Below are 19,554 nucleotides of genomic sequence, written 5' to 3'. Positions count from 1 at the left end.
CTTAATCCCCCACCCCACCCCCCCTTTGTTTTTGTTTTTTAATCTGTAATGGACAATAGTAGACTTCTAATGGGGGGGGCTATTAACACAGGAAAGGACATGAAACACCCAAAATGACATAAATGAAGATACCCAGCGGAAGTGCAAAACATGACTACGGCTGACCCTAGGAAAATGCTAAATGACCAATGTGGCAATATTTTGTATAAAAGTAAAAATGACCTAAGATATCATGAGAAGATGCAGGAAAGAGATTTACACCTGCAGTGGCTCACATTTTGCAAGACGACGTAAAAAGAAATAATTTGAAACTGGACAAAAATAAAAGTATGTTTTGTTGTCGAATTGCTCCTCTGTTGGACCCTGTTGTGGGACAAGTTATGGTCTGTTAGTTTTACACGTCCGAGGCTGGGGACCTGTTGTTTCACCCCCCCGCCCCCCGGCCATAGTAACATAGTTATGCTTAACTTTCAAACGATTTGAACTGTGGGCTCAAAAAAAGTTTTGGTGGTTGAATATGTCGACTTGTCTTGCATGTCTTCGTCGCTCCGCCGTGGAAGGTGAGGGCGCTCCTTTCAGCACACGGACGCTTTTTTTACAGACTGTCTGACCCCCTCATCAACAAGCCACTTCCTCTTTTGTCTAATTTCATGGCGATCGGGAGAGAGGGAACACCACCGACGCACGCACACTATCTCAGCACTCCTAAAAGAGTTTATTCGGGGTAAATAATTGTAATTTTTCTGCACCATTTGTTCGTAGGCTTACAAAGTGCATCTGGCTGAATTCAACCACGAGGGAGAATTTAATTTCTCAGCAGAAATGACCATTTGTTCAGCTTCTGGGTCAGATATTTCACATTGTAGCGCCACTCGCTGATAACAAATCGGACGAAATGGGCTCCCCCTCCGCCTGCATCTCACATACTCAGCGGCACACTACTCAACGGCGCTGGCTAGCTAACGTTAGCAACGCCTCACATATGTAGTTACGGGAGTGAGTTGTTCCGACACGTTTAACAAGTTAACGTCAACAGCATGGCACGAAAGGCTGTGTTTGTTCGAACGTTGATCAAATTCAAAGGTTTATTGAAGAAAAACAGCCACTTGTAGTCTTAAAATGTTTGTGTTTGGGTTAGCAAGCCGCTATCGGTAGCAAGTTACCGTGCTATGTATTTGGTCAACTCGGACCGCGATTCAGAAGTTAATGTTTGCTAAATTAGCTCAAAATGGAAATGCTGTGACGGACAGGGCAGATAGTTACATACATAAGCTTAATAACACAGTGTTTCCATTGGACTCCTCAAAATGCTTCTTCTAGTTATTAAGAATATCCCAACGGCTCGATGTACTCGAAACGGGCTAGCTAACACCATCGGCTAAATAGTTGGATAACGGTTACTTGGTTGCCTTATCAATTATGGGTTTATTTCTAATGCGATATGCACAATGTTATCCATTCATTGTTCACAACTTGTATCGTCCATTTAATGTTTAATTCAGTTCGGGGGTAAATTGTGTTAAAACTCAAAGCCAAACTAATGTGAAGCGAATATTAGCAACACAAACTACTGTTTAACTTCCATTTTGTGTACTGCTGTTTGTAGAGTTGAAAAAGTCATGGTTTTTTTTTTGTTATTTTTACTCTGGTACAAGTTCTGTGAAAACGGTCAAATTGTTAATGTGAAAGAATTCAACTCATAAGTTAAATAAGTTCACAATTTCAAACTATACTTTGAGCATCAGTTACACAGTGAACTTTTTTTTTTTTCACCCTCACAAGTTGGTCCCTCTGAACTTTTACCATGCAAACAAAGCAAAAGCCTTTGTATGATGTATATTTCACTAGCCACCTGAAAATCATTATTTATTTGCACATGAAAAGCACCAACCAAAAAAAGCACAACATTGTAACTGTAAAGAAGTAATGTAATTTGCTACTGCCATTCATTGTTGTGTATGTGACCCTCAAAATTGACAGTTTTAACATTTTTCTTTTCTTTTCTTAATGAGCTTACTGCAGTGATGTTTGCTGTATGACATGAGTATACCTTTTTTCTCTGTTTCCAGTGTAATCTAAGTTGTCAACCCGACTGGCACACCGGAAAATTCTTCTACAGGTGAGTTCTCAGCAGACCAGCAACTCCACTGTATGGAAATGTAGAAACATGCAGTGGGACAGTGTTTAAAGAGTAATTGTAATAAAAAATCGTATGTGTGGGGAGAAAGAAAAACAAAACATTGCTTGGTAGTTTGAAAGCATGATAAAATGAAAGAGAGGAGCTTAGCAAGGGCGTGTTAGTGATAAGAAATATGGATCAACACAAGATGCTGAGGAGATAGGAAAATGTAAAATATTAAGCAAATGACGGACTCATAATTTTGAGCCTGACAAGCACTAAATAGACCAGGAAAGTACAAGGTTCAGGAGATGTATTGTCCATTTCAGAGAAATGAATTTGTGATGTGATGGGAACCAATGGAGAACTGAGCCGGTGTGCTGATGAGTCGCATATATCAGCCCAGAACTACTCGCAGTGTAGTGTAGAGTCCAACAAAGTGAGAGTCAATGTTTTAGTACTGGAGTATTAAACAGGACATAGAATAAACCCTCGGGCCAAAGGATTGTCCCGCTGGCTGTTAATCTCAACGTGCACCGTGAACAAAGCGGCTGCAACGCTTTACAGGCGTGTGATGTTGGAGGTAGAGGGGGAAGCTAAATCAAGAGAAACGTGATAGATGAACTATATTCAGTTTTGAGAAGAAAAAAAAAAAAAGAAGACTCCCAGTGGGCCGTTCCGATATCCGCTGAGTGGGATCCTGCTGTTCTGTCAACGGTGATCACTTAGGCTCGTACGTCGGCTGGTCCCATAAATGTGATCATCGCACCCTGGGAACAGCCATCAGTCTTGCGCCGTTTTGGCTCCTGCATCCCGTTACATCTCGAGGTGCATCATCCTCCCCTTGAAAGCCCCCCCCACACGCGTGTTTGTTGTTGCAGCTGCGTCAGTGAAGTTCTGCTCCTTCACCTGCACGAAATGCACCCGCAAAGGAACGCTCGTTAGGTGAGGGGAAACGTTGGACCCTGTGCCCTGAAAGGCTGGAGTCTGTGCCGTGCGCATTAACGTGATTAATTCACAGTCAAGAAAACTACAAACTACTTCCAAACCTCCCTGTCAACTTTAGCTTACAGAGTGCTAAAGCAGAGCCACTCCAACAGGCAACGCTTATTTCGTTTGTGGATAATACAGGCGGGTAAATTAAAGTTCAGGTCCGTTTCTCTGCAAATAGCTAGTTATTCAAAAGTTTTCTGAGGCTTGTCTAATTATTTCCTCTTCAGAGCTCTGAATCCCCTGCTTGTTTATTTTTTTCTGTCACACACTCCTTGTTATCTTTTAGGAACAAGTGCGGCGCACATATATGTTCATTCATGCGTGCATAAACCATGGAACCACATACCAGCAGTAAGTCCACCACCCATCCGAGGAGGGGACCCTGCACAATGGGCAGAGACAAATGACCAAGAATGTACAAATAGAACATGTAATATTGATATTAAAATGGGCAATATAAAGAAAAAAATATTGTTTTAAAATAGATTTTTTAAAAAAGCCTTCAGGTCGTTGACTAGATAACATGACTGTGGACTGCTGGGATGCGTCGCTGCAACATTCAGTAACTTCTGTCGTACGTCCACTCATTTACATTAAGTGAACTCCACCTGAACAAGCACGCTGGTTAGTTTGCTGTCAATGTCTTCAAGGCAATCTGACGAGGCTGGACTGTGTAACATTTAATTGTTACTTTTAAAAGAGGCACAAAGTCCGAGCTTAATGGAGTCACATTAAATAATTAGATGCAGTGAGGGCGGGGTCAATTTAGCATATGATCTGCTCTCCAGAGCAGTCTGACAGATCCCACTGTTAAACGGCACCTTTCAAACTCCTTACTCCTCAGTACTCTTCACATTGCTCTTAATCCCATGTGGAGCTTCTCTTTTTGTGTCTGACTCACAGGGCAGATAACAAAGAGCCTGCAGTGGACACACTGAACCCACTCCAAGTGAAGGATAAAGTTTTTCTAAAGTCGACGGCTCTCGTTACCGTCAGCGCGGTTTAACCTTGATAAGTTGGAGGCCAACAAGAATCATTTTATGACTGTTCAACAAGCTCAAACATCAGTTTTTTGGGGGGGTTTTTCCATCTGCATCCATCCACTGCTGGACTGTTTTACACAATCACACAGCGCTTGCCGAGCTAATACAGTTTGCCGTGGCAGTATGATGTCTCACTTGTGAACAAGTTAGCTGTCCTCTTGCCTTGACTGACTGGATTCTCCATTTGTGTGTGCAGGTGATACTACGTGGTCATAATTGAAGCGGCCCTGCTAGCACTTGGATCTGTTCTTCCCTGTCCCAGGTTAAGGCTGCTCGGTCTATGGCTCTGATGGACAAACACAAACAGGTCAAGCGGCAGAGACTTGACCGCATCTGTGAGGGTAAGAGTGCGCGCTCGTGGTATTTACAGAGGGACATCGTGCCGTTTTAAAGTGTTGAGAGAAAAGGCGTACACTTTTTGTCTTCTGCTTGAACGAGCCGCTTGAGATGGGAAAGAATAATCGTTCACACCCGCTTGCAAAATGGTCTTTTTGCTGTGTCTGCATGTGATTAATTTAGGATGTGACCTTTCACTGCTGGTAGGGTTAGATTTCACATGTTAAAATTAGAAGAATGTTTTATTGTGAAAGCTTTCACACGTGATACCCACAGTTTCCTAACTGCTGTTGTACAGTCCAGCTCTTCTATTGATGCTGTTTGTTTGTTAATCTCGTGCTCCCGGAACATTATATACAGTGAAAATATTGGTTTCGCTTTAGGTTGATTAAGTCATATTGAATTGTTTTTTTTTTTTTTGGTTCTGTGCTGTTCTCTTCACCCGGTGTTTTTTCTTACTTCCTCTCTGTGGGTTTCAGAGTGATGGTTTAGAGTTTCTTTGGAAGAAACGCGCTGTTTCTTAGACTGAAGATGGCAGATAATGGGTGAACCTCATGTTGCTGGCTACATGCAGTGAGGGAAAGTAAAGTGCACAATTCTGTAAGAGACAGTATTTTGAGCTGTTATGGAGGGATGATGGTGATAAGACGTAATGGTGCGCCAAAATGGAGGGAACAGTCTGGGAAAGTCTCCGGAGACCGGTGAAAGGTTGCGACCGAGGCTACAGGGAAATAGGCCAGCTGTCTCTTTAAAAAACGACAACAGCCCAAACCGCCCTCGGCTTCGGCTATGCTAATGAGGTTAGTGCTGGTTGGCTAGCTCTCAATGGAGCCGTCTGTGATTGGAGGCTGGCCGTGGGGGAGGGGCTGGGCGTGGATGACAGCTGGGATCGAGTCAGCCAAGAGCAGGCTGGCAACGAGAGAGGGAGGAAAAAAAGAGCGATAGAGGGAGAGAGGGAGAGGAAGACGGGCTGACAGACTTCAAAATGCAAGGTTAGGCCCGGTGCTCATGTGTTTTTATTATTTCGGCATGTGTTTTTGAAATTTGTGAACTCTGTGTGTGTGTGTGTGGGTGGGGGGGTCTACGGTTTGGGTGTGGCGCAGCTATGTGTGTGCAGTTTCCCCTTCATGTTTGTTCGTACTGGTGTTGTCGCAGCCGTTGAGAAGGAACTGAATAAGCGTGTGTCTAGCTGCGTCTGGGTGGAGTGCTGCTGCTTGCTGCATTATCATCGTCTGCTGCCCCTCCCCCCTCACCTCTTACTCTTAACTACAGCCAGAGGGAGAGAAGGAGAGGAGGGAAAGAAAGGCAGAGGGAGGGAAAATGAATGAATCGCTGAATGAATTGCATTGTGTGTCCGGCCACGCTCGCTATTCGTAGGCCTTGGGTATGCCAATGTTCTTTACTCAAATTACTCCCTGTTTAGGCCTACTTGGTTGTATGCTGCTTTTTTTTTTTTTTTCAGTGGGGGTCTTTGTGATGAGCCACTTTAGGTTTTTCTGCATTGCAAACGTCTCTTTGTGTGTTCTGTGTTTTGCAGTTGGCATGGTAGCATTATTGAGCCATCTGCAATTAATGTTGAGTTACACCGCTCAATGGAGTGCATTCATTTGTGTATTCAGTATGAGTACCCAGTTGATTGTAGGTCTATGGCTTTTTAATATATATATATTTATTCGTGTGTGTGTGTGTGTGTGTGTGTGTGTGTGTGTGTGTGTGTGTGTGAATTATGCCCCCCGCCTTTCCATCCAAAAGAAATGCTTAGACGTAAGAGGAAGTATCTACAAACTACAAATATTTGTTTTCCACCCTCAGCTACTGGCTTCCTTTCCTTAGCAGTTTCACCATTACGTCCTGCCTTCTGTCCAAGTATATGTTCCAGCCAGACGCACTCCCCCACCGTGAAACACACACCTGTCACATGGCAGCGACTAGATAGTTTGTGCTTCTCTGTTTGTTCAGATAAAGAGTGAAACAGGTAAAGGTGTGTTTCTTGTTGTGCTTTGTTTGTCCTAGATGTGGCTTTTATTTGTTTTAGCAGCTTTTATGTTTTTCGGCACCATGGTTAATGGTCACGGTGCACGTGGGCCGAATGTGATGTTTGCCCACCATGGTGCATACTTGTATGTGTCTCAAGACGGGGGGGGGGGGGGGGGGGGCAGAAAAATGGGAAGGGGTGACTCTTCTCAACATGAGATTTAGGTCACGACTGAGACCCCCCATAAACACATGACAAACACCCCCCCATGCCACCTCCTCCCAGAGACCTAGCAGTTTTCTCCACCCCTCCCCCAGCTGCAGCACACCCTCCCCGCCCCCTCGTATCTGTGTCTCCTCAGCTCATACAGTAGGCAGGTCAAGTTCACAGAATTAACATTTAACTAAAGGGGTCTGCTTCGTTAACGCCCCCCCAGGATGGATTCATGACAGTGAATATTGGTTGCATGCGTTTCTAAACAGAGCTGGAGTTGAAGGCTAAATTGGCCAGATTTCTAGATGCTGGCCATGCCCCATCACAGATATAGTTACACATTACTTTTGTAACCTTAAAACACATGTACACACTTAGACCCATGGGACTTGTAGTTCCCTGAAAGCGCTTCTAGATGTGTTGGAAAAAGAGAGTCATAGAAGTCCTGAGTTATTATTGTCTAAGGAGTGTGGCACTTAGCCATGTTAAGTTTAGCCATGTGTGCAGGGGGATTTTGTGTGAGGGCGTGACGACTTTCATCACGTCGGGTTGTCCAGACATGGGAAATGCAGACTGTTGAGTCACTAACCTTTAGTTTAACTTCACGGGTTCAGAAACACAAGTGGTTTGGAAGCTGTGTCACTCCAGTAAAAAGGAGATTTAAATACCTTTTTGAAACTCTCTTGTTGAACCTCCTCTTATTCGCAGCACATGAGTAACTTTTGTTCTTCTCTTTGCGGTGGACTCAGGTATCCGACCCCCCATCCTAAACGGGCCAATGCATCCGCGGCCCCTGGTAGCCCTGCTAGACGGGCGCGACTGCACTGTGGAAATGCCCATCCTCAAAGACGTGGCAACAGTGGCTTTCTGCGATGCCCAGTCCACACAAGAGATTCACGAGAAGGTAGAGGAGAAACACCCACCCACACGCACGCACGCATGAAAGTCTGAGGCCAAAACGCTGCTTTGCTCATTTCATTGCAATGTAGTGTGAAAGAATTCAAAACCTCCTTCTTGTGTTAGAAGTTTGCATTTCCTAGAGGGGTTCATAAGCTCATCAGCTGTAGTAGAGACTGTATCCACTGCACAGCCTGGCAATTTCAATTCATCAAACTGTCCTGGAAATGATGTGCAGTTACATGTGATGTAGCTTCAGATCAATAAAGAATGCTGATAAAATTCTTTGATTTGTCTTTGGTAGGTGCTAAACGAAGCTGTGGCTGCTCTGCTTTACCACACCATTACTTTATCCAGAGATGACTTGGAAAAATTTAAAGGCCTACGAGTTATTGTCCGGATCGGCTCTGGCTTTGACAACGTCGACATTAAAGCAGCTGCTGAGCTCGGTGAGACACTGAAAATGAGAGTCTCGTCACACGCTCAGTCGACTGTTAGCTTTAGCCACGAGTGGTTAACACTTTCTTCTTCTTTTCTACTCGTCATCCAGGCATTGCTGTCTGTAACGTGCCAGCAGCCTCGGTGGAGGAGACGGCCGACACTTCGCTATGTCTGATTCTCAACCTCTACAGGCGAGTCACCTGGATGCACCAAGCGCTGAGGGAGGGAACCCGTGCCTCCAGTGTGGAGCAGATCAGGGAGGTGGCCGGCGGTGCTGCTCGAATCCGAGGCGAAACGCTGGGCATCATCGGTCTTGGTGAGTGAAGAACGTTGACAAGGGTGGTTGTTTGGGCCAAGTTCGGCAGGTTCAACCAGTTCCTGTGAACTATGATCATATTTATAGCTAGTAATTTAGATCACATTAGTTTTACTGTCTCCACGCAAGTCTCCAACTTGTCAGCAGGGGGGGTAAAAAATATTATTTATGCTTAAACAAAAGGCTCGTGTCTGGTTTAGCCCAAACAACTGTGAATAACCTCACACCTCCTTTTGCCTTCCAGGGCGTGTCGGTCAAGCAGTGGCGCTGCGGGCCAAGGCCTTCGGATTCGGTGTGATCTTCTATGACCCCTACCTGCCCGATGGCGTGGAGCGCTCATTGGGCCTGCAGCGAATGGCCACCCTGCAGGACCTGCTCATCCACTCCGACTGTGTATCTCTGCACTGCAGCCTCAACGAGCACAACCACCACCTCATTAACGACTTCACCATCAAACAGGTGAGTGGGTGCACTCTTAATGCGCATTTCCCAAAGCTTGGATCAAATGACCCTCCTCACGGGGAGATCACTTTCCAACCCTGCTATGTTTTAAAGTGTGTAGAGCAGATGCGACCCGAATATGAAGCTCTTGCCTGATCTTTGAGGAAATCCTCTAAACAGATGGCATATATTGTTGTTTTGAGGTAAGATTTGATAAGATTGCAGATATCTGTGAATCAAGTCTTGCATCAGTTGTTTTGGGTGTGATTACATTAAAATAGCTTTGACACGTGCTGCTTCTGAGAGAAAGGAAATACCATCCAGGAACTAAGTCATAGCAGTTGAATGGATTTTATGCTTAGCTTACAAATGTTTACTCTTGTTGACATTCAGCATCTAGCTTCTTTTTTTCGTGGCTGTTTTGTGTGCTCGCCTCAGAAATAAAAGAAAGTCGGCAATCGTCAGCAAGCATTAGACTATTCAATTGCTGCAAAATCCGATCAGCCTTATTCTTATTTCAACATGTCCTCCGATTCACTAAATTAAGAAATGTAAGGTCCAGTATCCATAAGTCTGAACCTGAGCTGGAACAAACATTTATGTAAGACTTAAATGGTTTCTTGTGCCAGGTCGTGTTAGTCTGTACTGTCTCAATTTGCTGCAGATACAAAGTCTCAGCCTCCTCTTGCTAAAGGTCTGCTCCGCTTTGATTAATCACATTAACACAGATGCGTCAAGGGGCCTTCCTGGTGAACACATCGAGAGGGGGACTGGTTGATGAGAAAGCATTGGCTCAGGCCCTAAAGGAGGGCCGGATACGAGGGGCCGCCCTGGACGTCCATGAGACGGAACCCTTCAGGTAACCATAATAAATGTGGATCCATATACTGCATCCACACGATGCACCACCTAATTTCTCTGCTTTATAACAAGCTTACCCCTTCTCAATAGTTTTTCAACAGGCCCCCTGAAGGATGCTCCCAATCTAATCTGTACCCCACATACATCTTGGTACAGCGAGCAGGCCTCAGTGGAGGCTCGGGAGGAGGCAGCTAGAGAAGTGCGCCGGGCCATTACTGGTAAGAAGCACGCATTCTTCATCGTACATTATGCACCTCAGCGTGAAAATCGGTAGTCAGTTTCATATCGGATGAGACGAGCTGATATAGATTTAGTTTTGGTGGGTGGATGATTGCGTTGTTCTATAACCGCCTCGTTGCTCGGCCAACGGAAAGAATGAGATTAGAAACACACATATCCAATACTCCTGGTCATTTAAACTCGTAAGAATTACAATCAACAGTGCGTAAAATTGGAATTAGATTAGTATTATTAAAAAAAGATATGATGAATCCCTTCCATTAAAATAAAAAAGCAGATATTGATATTTCTGTAGATCGCACTGTCAGATCATTACCAATCATTGATCAATAACGATGTTAAGCTGGAACAAATGATAATTTGACACACCAGAGTCACTTCCAACAAGCTGCACACATTGCGTCAGTCTAACTAACTTATTATTGTTATTTAAATGACTCTGATTGAAAGGAGTGAATGGCTGCTTGCTCTTTACAGTGTTTAGATGGAACGAATTCTCTCGTTGCCTTCACAAGTGTTTAATGTTTGTGGTGGAGTCGTCAAACCGGCTATCCCTGCCGATAGCGGGACGTGAAACACACAGCGCTCCTTCTCTCATATCTTTACTGTGTAAAGACCATTTCACGTTGGAGGGAGATCTCCGTCTACTGTTTCCACAGCTTACTGTCATTATAAACCCGGGACTTTTGGGTCATGGGGAGGGTCTAAATGCTCGTTTGTTTGAAAAATAAACCGATGTCTCAAAGTGAGGGGCAGAGGAGAGGACTCCATGCCGCTTACGGGACTGGCTCGGGTAGATGAGGAGCCACGCAGTTTTGATTGTTCCCATCTGTGTCGTTATGACGTTGACCCTCCAGTCTCTCGCTCACGAAACGCACATTTTTAAAGAACCCAAACTTCTGGGCATATTTTGAAGCAGCTCTGGTCCGTCAGTATAGAATACCGTTGAGCTGTGTCCAGAAAAATGGTCACAAAATGTGATATTTTGAAGCCCTGCAAGCAAAATGGAACACGATGGTGAATGAGTTTTCTCCTGGTGACAATAGCAGCTCGGTGCTGTGAGGGCAAATGGTTTGGATGCTATTGCAAATGAATCTCTAAGTGGATACGAAATTTTAGTACTGATTAGTAACCGACTATTGAATTTGACACCCCAGTCATAAATAACGTTTTCTCCAAACTGCGTCGGGATCTGTTCAAAACTGTAGACGCGTGTAGAATCACTGCAATCGCTTAGACAATTGTTTGCAAGTATCTGTGAGTGGCTTGTTAAGGCCTCAGTATGCTACTCCGTGGTCACACAGAGGCTATTAAACCTTTCGAAGTTCTCCATCGGGACGTCGGATACTCAAGGCAATTCACCTCCTCCAGTCGCTACGCTAGACGACCCAATCTCGCGATGTCTATTGTGAAAGTCGTTGATTGATTGTTTACCTTCCGGCTTCGTTCCACTCCTCATGAGAAAGACTGTTGGTGGAGCTTGCTGATATTGAAATGCAAATAATTTTGACCAAATGGCACACATTAAACTCTTTCAAAAATGGCGGTGTTGTTGTTGTGAGAGGAAGGAGCTAAACCGGGAAAGGGATTCCGGAAATGATGTTGTTAGCAGACCAATCACAACCCTTGCGGTCTCCGCGAGTCTCCGTAGCCTCGAAGGATAGATAGGAACTTTGGCCGACGCACGCAAGCGACGGAGAGCGTCTCTGGGGAGGGTCTCCGTCGACGGAGAGGGCTCTCCGTAGCCTTTCCCGGACAACCATAAATCCGGCTTTACTGACCGGGGGAAAAGGGCTCACGTTTCCCAGCGCGTTGTGCGTGTTACGTTTTCTGACTGTAAGGAGAAAATCTGTGAAAAGTTTGTCAAATCTGCGAAGCACTGATCGAAGAGCGGAAAATGTGTGCGAGTGACGTCAAATCTCGGATGATCAGTCGGTTAAGTTCAGTTAACCTGTAGTTAATCTGTTAAATTAGTTGAGTCTTTAAAATGTTTGATAATAAACTAATCTGACAGCTTTTGGTTCACACTTTGAGGGCAACATTCTCCTGAATACTCTTTTCTCCCCTATAAGTTATAAAAGCTTTAGTGTTGTGATGTGTGGGAATTGGTCGCCTCCAACATGCATTGAGAGCACTAATAAGGCTGCTAGAACTGAGCTGTGACAAACAACACCCACTTAATACAGTTGAAATAACACATTTTAAATGCTTCGGTTTATTATTTTGGGTTTGCTGATGACAATCGAGGGAGGAAAAAAAAAGACGTTGTTTTATAATGAATAAGTAAGGATCTGTTCTCTTTGTTTTAGGTCGTATCCCTGACAGTCTGAAGAACTGTGTTAATAAAGAGTATCTTATGGCTGCCTCTCAATGGTCCAGCATTGAGGCAGCCACTGTTCATCCAGAACTTAATGGAGCCACCTACAGGTGAGAGAAGTGGACGGAAAAGGATGAGAGCCGACTGAGATATCGCATGAGGCTTTGTTGTGAGGCTGAAAAGGGATCTTCAGACGGCTCTTACATGATCCCCCTGCTTGTGTTTCAGATTTCCTCCCGGTCTGATCAATGTTGCAGCAGCAGGGGGCCTCCCAGGAGCCGGGGCAGGTGTTGAAAGCCTGGTTTCAGGAACCCTGGCGCATGGCATTGCCCCCGTCTCCCACCCCCCTCATGCCCCATCCCCGGGGCAGCCCACTAAAGCTGAAGCCGACAGAGACATCCCCTCCGACCAATAGCCCCGCCCCCTTGCCGCCACCAGCACATTCCGTCATCTCTGGAAACCAAACCACACCTCCCAGGATCAGACACAACCCCGACCCTCCAGTGCACCGGCAGCCCCACTTTGCCCTGACGTGGATCTGCAGTTTCTGATCACACAACCAGCCCAGGAGTGACCTACCCACCGCTAGCACCATCCCACCCACGTCCCCCCATCCTCATCTCTCCCACCATCCCCTCCTCCCTTCTCTCCCGCACTACGTCAGCAATAACTGTGTTCTCAAGGATTCAAAGATTGGATTGGTTTAGTTCCTTAGTTGGCTGTTGTTTTAATGGAAAATTGATATTTTGTGGTTCTAGGTGTTCATGTTTGTTTTTTTTTGTTTTTTTGTTTTGTTTTTTTTTAAACGAGAAGAAGAAAAAATAGCTTTTTCTGACACGAGGCTTTAGTCTGCTGCCTCCTGCGGTCCTCAGCTGGCGTTGTCCAGCTAAAGGTCCAGAGACGGAAAGGTTGAAGCCCCACTTTGTACATTAATGGGTCATGTTACTGCTCTCCTGTTTTTCTCTCTTTTTTTCTTTTCATCTCCCTCTCCGCTCTCTTCATGATTGGGGAAAACTGTGTACTGAAGTAAACCTGACAGGACCTTGTCCATCCCTCCTAACGTCTAACAGCCCCTCAGCCCACTCCCCACCCCCTCACTCCTCCCTGACACTGTTGTCAGCTTGCTCAGCAGACAAACTCTCTTACTGTGAAAGCATATTATCTGCTCAGCACTCGCTTGAGCAGGTAAAACTTTTCCAGAGTGATACCCAACATTTGTCAACTTTTACTGCTCCGTTTTTTGTTTTGTTTTTTCTTCCTCCAGTTTTACGACTTTTGTCTCTATATTTACACATGCTTGCCCCCCCCCCCCCCCCAAGATTATAGTTTTGTAACAATGGCTGAGAGCATTATGTCAGAGAGCGCATTGGTATGATTTTCCATCTGCTGCCAGCACCCAGAGAGCTGGTCTTGTGCTTCTGATGCCCCGACAGAATCAAGTGCAGCAGCACGCCAGCAGAGGGCGCCGTCTGCCTGGCTGCTCAGAGCCGACAGAGATGCCTCATTTCAGGCAAGCAGAACGTGATCACTCACTGCCGCCATTCAAAACACGGGGAGGGGGGTGAGAGAGACCCAGGGATTGACTACCGCCTTATTGTCTAAGATCTCACCATCACCCTGCACCCATCCATCCACCCACCCTCCCTCCCTCCCTCCACTCCCCTCCCCTCCATCCCTCATGGCCCACCCCTCACATGTGTTCATGAACCAGTATACATCCACCAATTCCTTCAAGTGTGAGGGGACAGTATGGATTAGATTCCCAGTAGGAGCAAGGGGACAGTGTTTTTGCATGCTGGCTCATAAAAGACAGTGGTGTGCGTGCGTGTGTGTGTGTGTGTGCGCGCTTGTGTGCTCCCCTCACTTTGTTGTGATAACAAGCTGTCGTCGTTCCAAAGGAATCATCCCTAGGAGTAACTCTTAAAAAAAAAAAAAAAAAACGCTGTTGCCCTGGCGTCGAAGGAACAGCTTTCTAGTACCTCAGTAACAGATATTGAATGTACCGTGCATACCCTTTTAATTTTTGTACAGATTCTATAGATAGTCTATACTATCCTTTCCTGGAATGGTTGGGAAATTGTAGCAGCAATGATACAATTAACAAGAAGAATGCCCCCATCAAACGATTAGACCAAACCTTTGTCGGTCCAGTAAGGTCACTGAATACTCAGGCTTCAAAACCAGTGTGTATCTGTTTGCCTTCGCTCCTTAATTTTCCTCATGGTGAGAAAATTCAGCACAATTCCCCAGTTTAGACGTTAGACCGTATAAGTGTTTCATCCTGAATCTTACTGGCCGATTTAACGTGGGGAAAAAAAAAAAGAAACAAAAGTCGTGGTCTGCTAGTTATTCTTTACTAGAACATTAGTAGTAGAAGATGCTGTTTTTAATTTTATCTCCCATTTATTGTCAAGCTGCTCTATCTATAGTGCATGTGAGGTCATTTTTAAGGGGATGGGAGGGGGCGTACGGTGCCCCACCCTTTCTACCCAACCCCGTCTGCCCCAGCCAAGTGTTCTCTGCCCGGTTTGCCATTTTTGTCGTCGTCAGTTTCCAGTGATGTACAGTTTTTTTCCTCCCTTCAGAGTCTATGAGAGACGTGGAGCATGTCTGTGTCCTGAAATGGTAGGCTCCTCTGTCATGTGATGAGTATATATTTTTTAAAAAGAATAACCCCCCCCCCCCATAGTTTGGATTATGAGCTTAATGGTAATCTTAAATTTTTTTGCTGTTGATGAGGATTTCTATTTTTCCGTTCAGCAGTGCACTGTTATGAAAACCATTTTGTTTTCTCGTAGGACTTCATTTCGAACGGACATGTTGTCGGTGTTCTACATGTTGTACTGAAACATTTCAGAGAAAACGAGATTCCCTGCCTCCTTTCTTCCTCCCCCTTTTTTTTTTTTTTTTTTCCTCTTTCTTTCTTTCCTTATCCCACTTGTCCTGTCCAGCTTGTATCCTGTGGGCCTTACTACTTCTCTCTCTGTTACAGTAGCTGTTATAGTCGCCATGGAACCACTCACTGCCTTAATACAGTTGACCACAGCAGGTGAAATCAGGAGACTCATCTAGCCGACACAGAAGGGGCCACATTTAAGGCACCTCCGCGAGAAGAAGAGAAAAGCTCCTCACACCCTGACAGGCCTGAGTCCTCTGCACCTTGCATTTCCTTTTCAGTGACGAACCACATTTAGCCTTGTATGAACACCTGTAGTTCATCCTGGTGTTGCATTAATTGAGTGTGAATTCTTACCGTGCTTTAACGTGTTATTTCCTTGTCTAGTTTTTAAATAGTTCAGTCAGCAATGTGCGCGCAACAGACGAGCACGTTGTGTTGAACTCTCAGCGCAGCAGCAGTCGTTGCTTTCTTGGGTGTGAGACCGCCCGCCGCCGCCATCACTACTCTGGGGTTCTGAAAGCGTCTTCCACGGCGCTGCCCGAGCCCCATTGTGGCCTGTCGGGGGGGTGGGGAGGAGGGTGGGGGCAGGGCGGGGCGGGACGCAGCGGACGGCGGCGTGGTCTGTCGACACAAAAAAAAAAAAAGAAAATTGTGGTGAGAGTTGGTCACTTTCTCTCTCTCTCAGGGTTCAAATGCACACATATCCTCCAGCAGTCGCCCTCTGTCTCGTGTCCCTCACCACAGGTTTTTTTCCCTCAGAATGTCGAACCGCCTCCTGCGTTTTTTTGTTTTTTTTTGGTTTGTTTGGTTTTTTTGTTGTTGTTTTTTTTTTTTAGAAACTCCTCCGTTGTGCACACGTCTGAAGTGTTTTCTTCTTTCTTTTGGCACTGACATCTAACCATCTAACAAGGAATGAATGAATGAATGTTTGAGAGTGACTGCGTGTGATGTTGAAATTGGGAAATGTATTTTTACAACATGTGAACATTTTTTTTTTTCACACTCATTGTGAGTTGATTTATTTTCCTTTTTTTTTTCTTTTTTTTTTCTTTCACCAGACTGCAAAAACAAACAAAAAAAAAAAAACACCTGAAAAAAAATCTCCTGTAACTAGGCTCTTAAGCTTTATTTTTGTTTTGTTTACTTTTTTATTAGAAACAATCATGTTTGTGATGGTAACTTCCAATGGTAAACTCCACACCGTATTTTAATAAAATCTTAAAAATTAAACGCACGCTTCCTCCTTTTGAGCTTCCAACATGCTGCCCCTGGACGTTTAAACCTTCCTTTGGTCGCTTCTTTTTTTAAATTTTATTTTATTTTTTTTTAAAGTTTCTCTACTTGATTATTGCTCTTTAATAAGACTGAGATATTGCCAGTTGTTAGTTTGTGGTCGGCTTAAAGACACGGAGCTGTGTTTAGAAAACTTTTGCCATAAACAAAATAGTTAACTGCAGCTCAGCTGCTCTTTATGTGGAGCTGTGCAGTGCCAGGACGGCTGTGTGGACCCACAGGGCAAAGCAGGGTGGGGGATTATAGGCTCCAAAATTGCTTCCACATGCACATAACCAGAAACCTTCTCTTAAAATGAGATGGATTGTTGTTATTGACTTTGTAATGTGCGTCCTGTGAATATTTTTCTTTTTTAGACCTCTCAGCGAAGCTAAAGCATTCGGTATCTTAAGGATTACATTCACAGAAGTTAAAAGCAACCAACTGCTTTAGAATCACAAATTCAGTGGAGCACAACCGAGATATTTATTTATTTTTGCTTTTTTTTTTTTTTTTCCATCCTTGCTGCTGCAATACGGTGCAAAAACCTTGAGCCAGCCCTCAATTTTCAAAGAATCTTGTTTCCAAGGAGCCAGACTTTCTTGTAATCGTTTTAAGTGGTCTTAAGTAATAGTTCCCTGAGCTTTTTGAAGTTCTTTCATAGTTTTTCTGTGTAGAGAGGCTGCTTTTTCAATCTTTTTTTTTTTTTAGAGGAAGCTGTTTCTTTGTTTGCTTACACTGACCTATAAATCAGTGAAGCATAAAAAAAAAAAAAAGGGCCCCTAACTCAAGCGATGAACCAGTGCAGTGTCTACACATAACAGACTGCTCGGCAGAGAACCAAGTTTGAATTGTATTTTGTTAGTAGCAGCCTCTAAGACACGTCATTCGTCCCCATTTCTTCAGTTAGGTTTATCAAAAATGTCACAAATAACCGTTTGATAGGAACGAAATAGTATTTCATTTTTTTTTTTTCTAGCCAAAAAGGTGATTCCCAAAGAGATAAAGTGTGTTCTTAAAGGTTTAGACCTGAGAGATCTATCTGATCAGCCGATCCATCGACTGTTCAGAGAAGCCTCATCAGACGTAGGCTCCATCGAAAGGTGTCTGTTCCTAAGGAAGGAAAACTGGGAGAAAAAGGCTGAGGTATACCGAACTCTACTAAACTGAGACAGAAAATCTGTGGCAGCAGGTAGCAGCCCGAACCACAACACTATTGAAGCGGCGTGGGATCGTGTTGATTTAAGAAGGGAGTAAAAAGCAGCCAACATCCAAATAAGAGCTTTGGGATGTCCTTCAAGAAGCCCCGAGAACTTTTCCTGAAGACGACTTAAAGAAATGACGGAAAGCTTCTCTGAGAGGATTCCGGCTGTGGTGAAGAATAAAGGTGCTCAGACCACATGCTGACTTTCAAGCTCGTTAAAACTGTGCAATCTCTGCGTTTGCCATAGATGTTTCCACTGGTGTTTGCTCATGTTTCAGTTAGTCGCTGCATATATTTGATGTTTTTCTGGGAATGTATGAAGAAATTAGGGGTAGCTCATAACTTGTGTAGGCTGGAGCCACTAGCCTCAACTTTCAGCATTGACTCAGGTGACAGCACTTGTGAAAGCGAGACTTAATAAACAGGAACATCCTGCTAACATACTGAGGAGGGTTCTCCATAGTTATCGTCAGGGCATATATATATATATATATATTTGTTTTTATTTCATTTTATTCCCATCTCGAGGCTTAGAATGAATTGGGACGGTCCACACGCTCAGTTCAGAAGTGTTGGCACAGTACATTCTGATTATTTTCACTCATTGCACAAAGAAAATGGGGGAGAAAAAAAAGAGCTCCCACAGTTTTTCCCACGCATCATTAAGCTGCAGCCAAGAATTATTGCTCTTGTTGCTGTTTTCCCACCAATGCTACCAGGGGTGCTCCATGCAGAAGACCTGCTTTATGGTTTCAGATTGATTTAGTCCTCCTAAATGCAGACGTAGCCTATGGCTTTAGTTTCTCTCTATCGCGGAAAGAAAATCCTGTGAACAGTTAAGGTTGTCTTTGTGTTGTTTTTTTGTTTTTTTAATGCCTTTAATCATCCTTATAAGACCACACAAGCTCACAACAGCATGCATTAAATCCTCATGAGCTCACAACATGCTGACGTATGGGGGGGTTTAATGGTTGCTAAATTCCCATTTTGTGTGAAGACAAAGTAAAGCTGACGGTAGTTACCTTGTATCAACAAATCAAGTAGGCTGAACACTAGATTTTGTTTTCTTATAAGATCCTCCTGTGATTCTCAGAGGTCATTCAGTTCAGTCCTTGAGGTACTTCAGTGTGGAGCAAAGTGGTGGACTGATTACGCCTTAAAGGAGCCTCATATTTAAGTTAAGTTATGGACGCATTGCACATTTCTTGTGTGTATGTGTGTGGAGGCCCAGGATTCAAGCAGTATTTAACTGAACCAGATTCACGCACACTTCAAACGCACTTCGTCCCAGTGCTGCTCCCTAATTCCCGTCTGACATTTGGGCGTCCGTAACCCCTGTCAGCCTCCAGCCGTGCCACCAGATTTCTTTATTTGTTTGTTTAGTTGAAGAGGAGGAGAAGCGGGGCCTCATCGCTGTCAAACCAGTAAAAATGTGAGCTCCGGTTCCCATACTGCTCCTGACTCAGTAAATTCAGTTAACTGCTGCGTAAAATGGGATGAAAACAATGTTTTAGTTTCGGTGTGTTATTCAGATATAATAAGCTTTAGCTTGATATTTATCCCAACATTATGCATTTCTAGGAGGCGATATTCGAGAGGCTCTGAATAAGTGCTAAAGCACAAACATCATCAACATAGAATACAAGTCGTCACTTCCTCCACAAAACTCAAGAAATTTGTATGTCTTTGTTGTATTTTGTTTGAGTATGGTTGTTACGTCCCTGCGCCAAAGTGTTTTTCCACATCTAGTTAGAATTTTTCCACACTTTGAAAAATAAAATAAAATAAATCCTCAGAGACGAGAACATCACCAAAAAAAGGATAGTTTTGACTTTTGATGGGAGCAGTTTGACGGACCAGGATGTGTGTGGTAGTATGTGGCATGCTTGCGCATACTTGTCCATGTGATGAATTAGTCTCTCGACAGATGGTCTATCCCACTTGGAGGGATTGTAATACCAACCCGAAAGCAGTGGGATAAATATTT

The 19,554-nt window shown here is 44.2% G+C and overlaps 1 protein-coding gene across 2 annotated transcripts; it reads left to right on the top strand.

The window, feature by feature from the left end:
• Window positions 1–656: 656 nt before the first annotated feature.
• On the top strand, window positions 657–14,523 carry ctbp1l (C-terminal binding protein 1-like). Of its 2 annotated transcripts, XM_075481239.1 has the most exons (11): window positions 657–724; window positions 2,070–2,119; window positions 4,352–4,496; window positions 7,429–7,583; window positions 7,881–8,025; window positions 8,127–8,333; window positions 8,578–8,792; window positions 9,503–9,633; window positions 9,726–9,853; window positions 12,185–12,302; window positions 12,421–14,523. In XM_075481239.1, the coding sequence occupies exons 3-11, from the start codon at window positions 4,436–4,438 to the stop codon at window positions 12,605–12,607; spliced, it is 1,347 nt and encodes a 448-aa protein (XP_075337354.1). In that variant the 5' UTR covers window positions 657–724; window positions 2,070–2,119; window positions 4,352–4,435; the 3' UTR covers window positions 12,608–14,523. The 2 variants fall into 2 exon arrangements, with proteins under 2 accessions (XP_075337354.1, XP_075337355.1); XM_075481240.1 differs by lacking the exons at window positions 657–724; window positions 2,070–2,119; window positions 4,352–4,496 and adding an exon at window positions 5,394–5,483.
• The last annotated feature ends 5,031 nt before the right edge of the window (window positions 14,524–19,554 follow it).

This window comes from Odontesthes bonariensis, chromosome 13 (genome assembly GCF_027942865.1).
Source record: "Odontesthes bonariensis isolate fOdoBon6 chromosome 13, fOdoBon6.hap1, whole genome shotgun sequence".
Taxonomy (NCBI): domain Eukaryota; kingdom Metazoa; phylum Chordata; class Actinopteri; order Atheriniformes; family Atherinopsidae; genus Odontesthes; species Odontesthes bonariensis.
The sequence above is the reverse complement of the archived record's forward strand: the minus strand, read 5'-3'. Positions and strand labels throughout refer to the sequence as shown.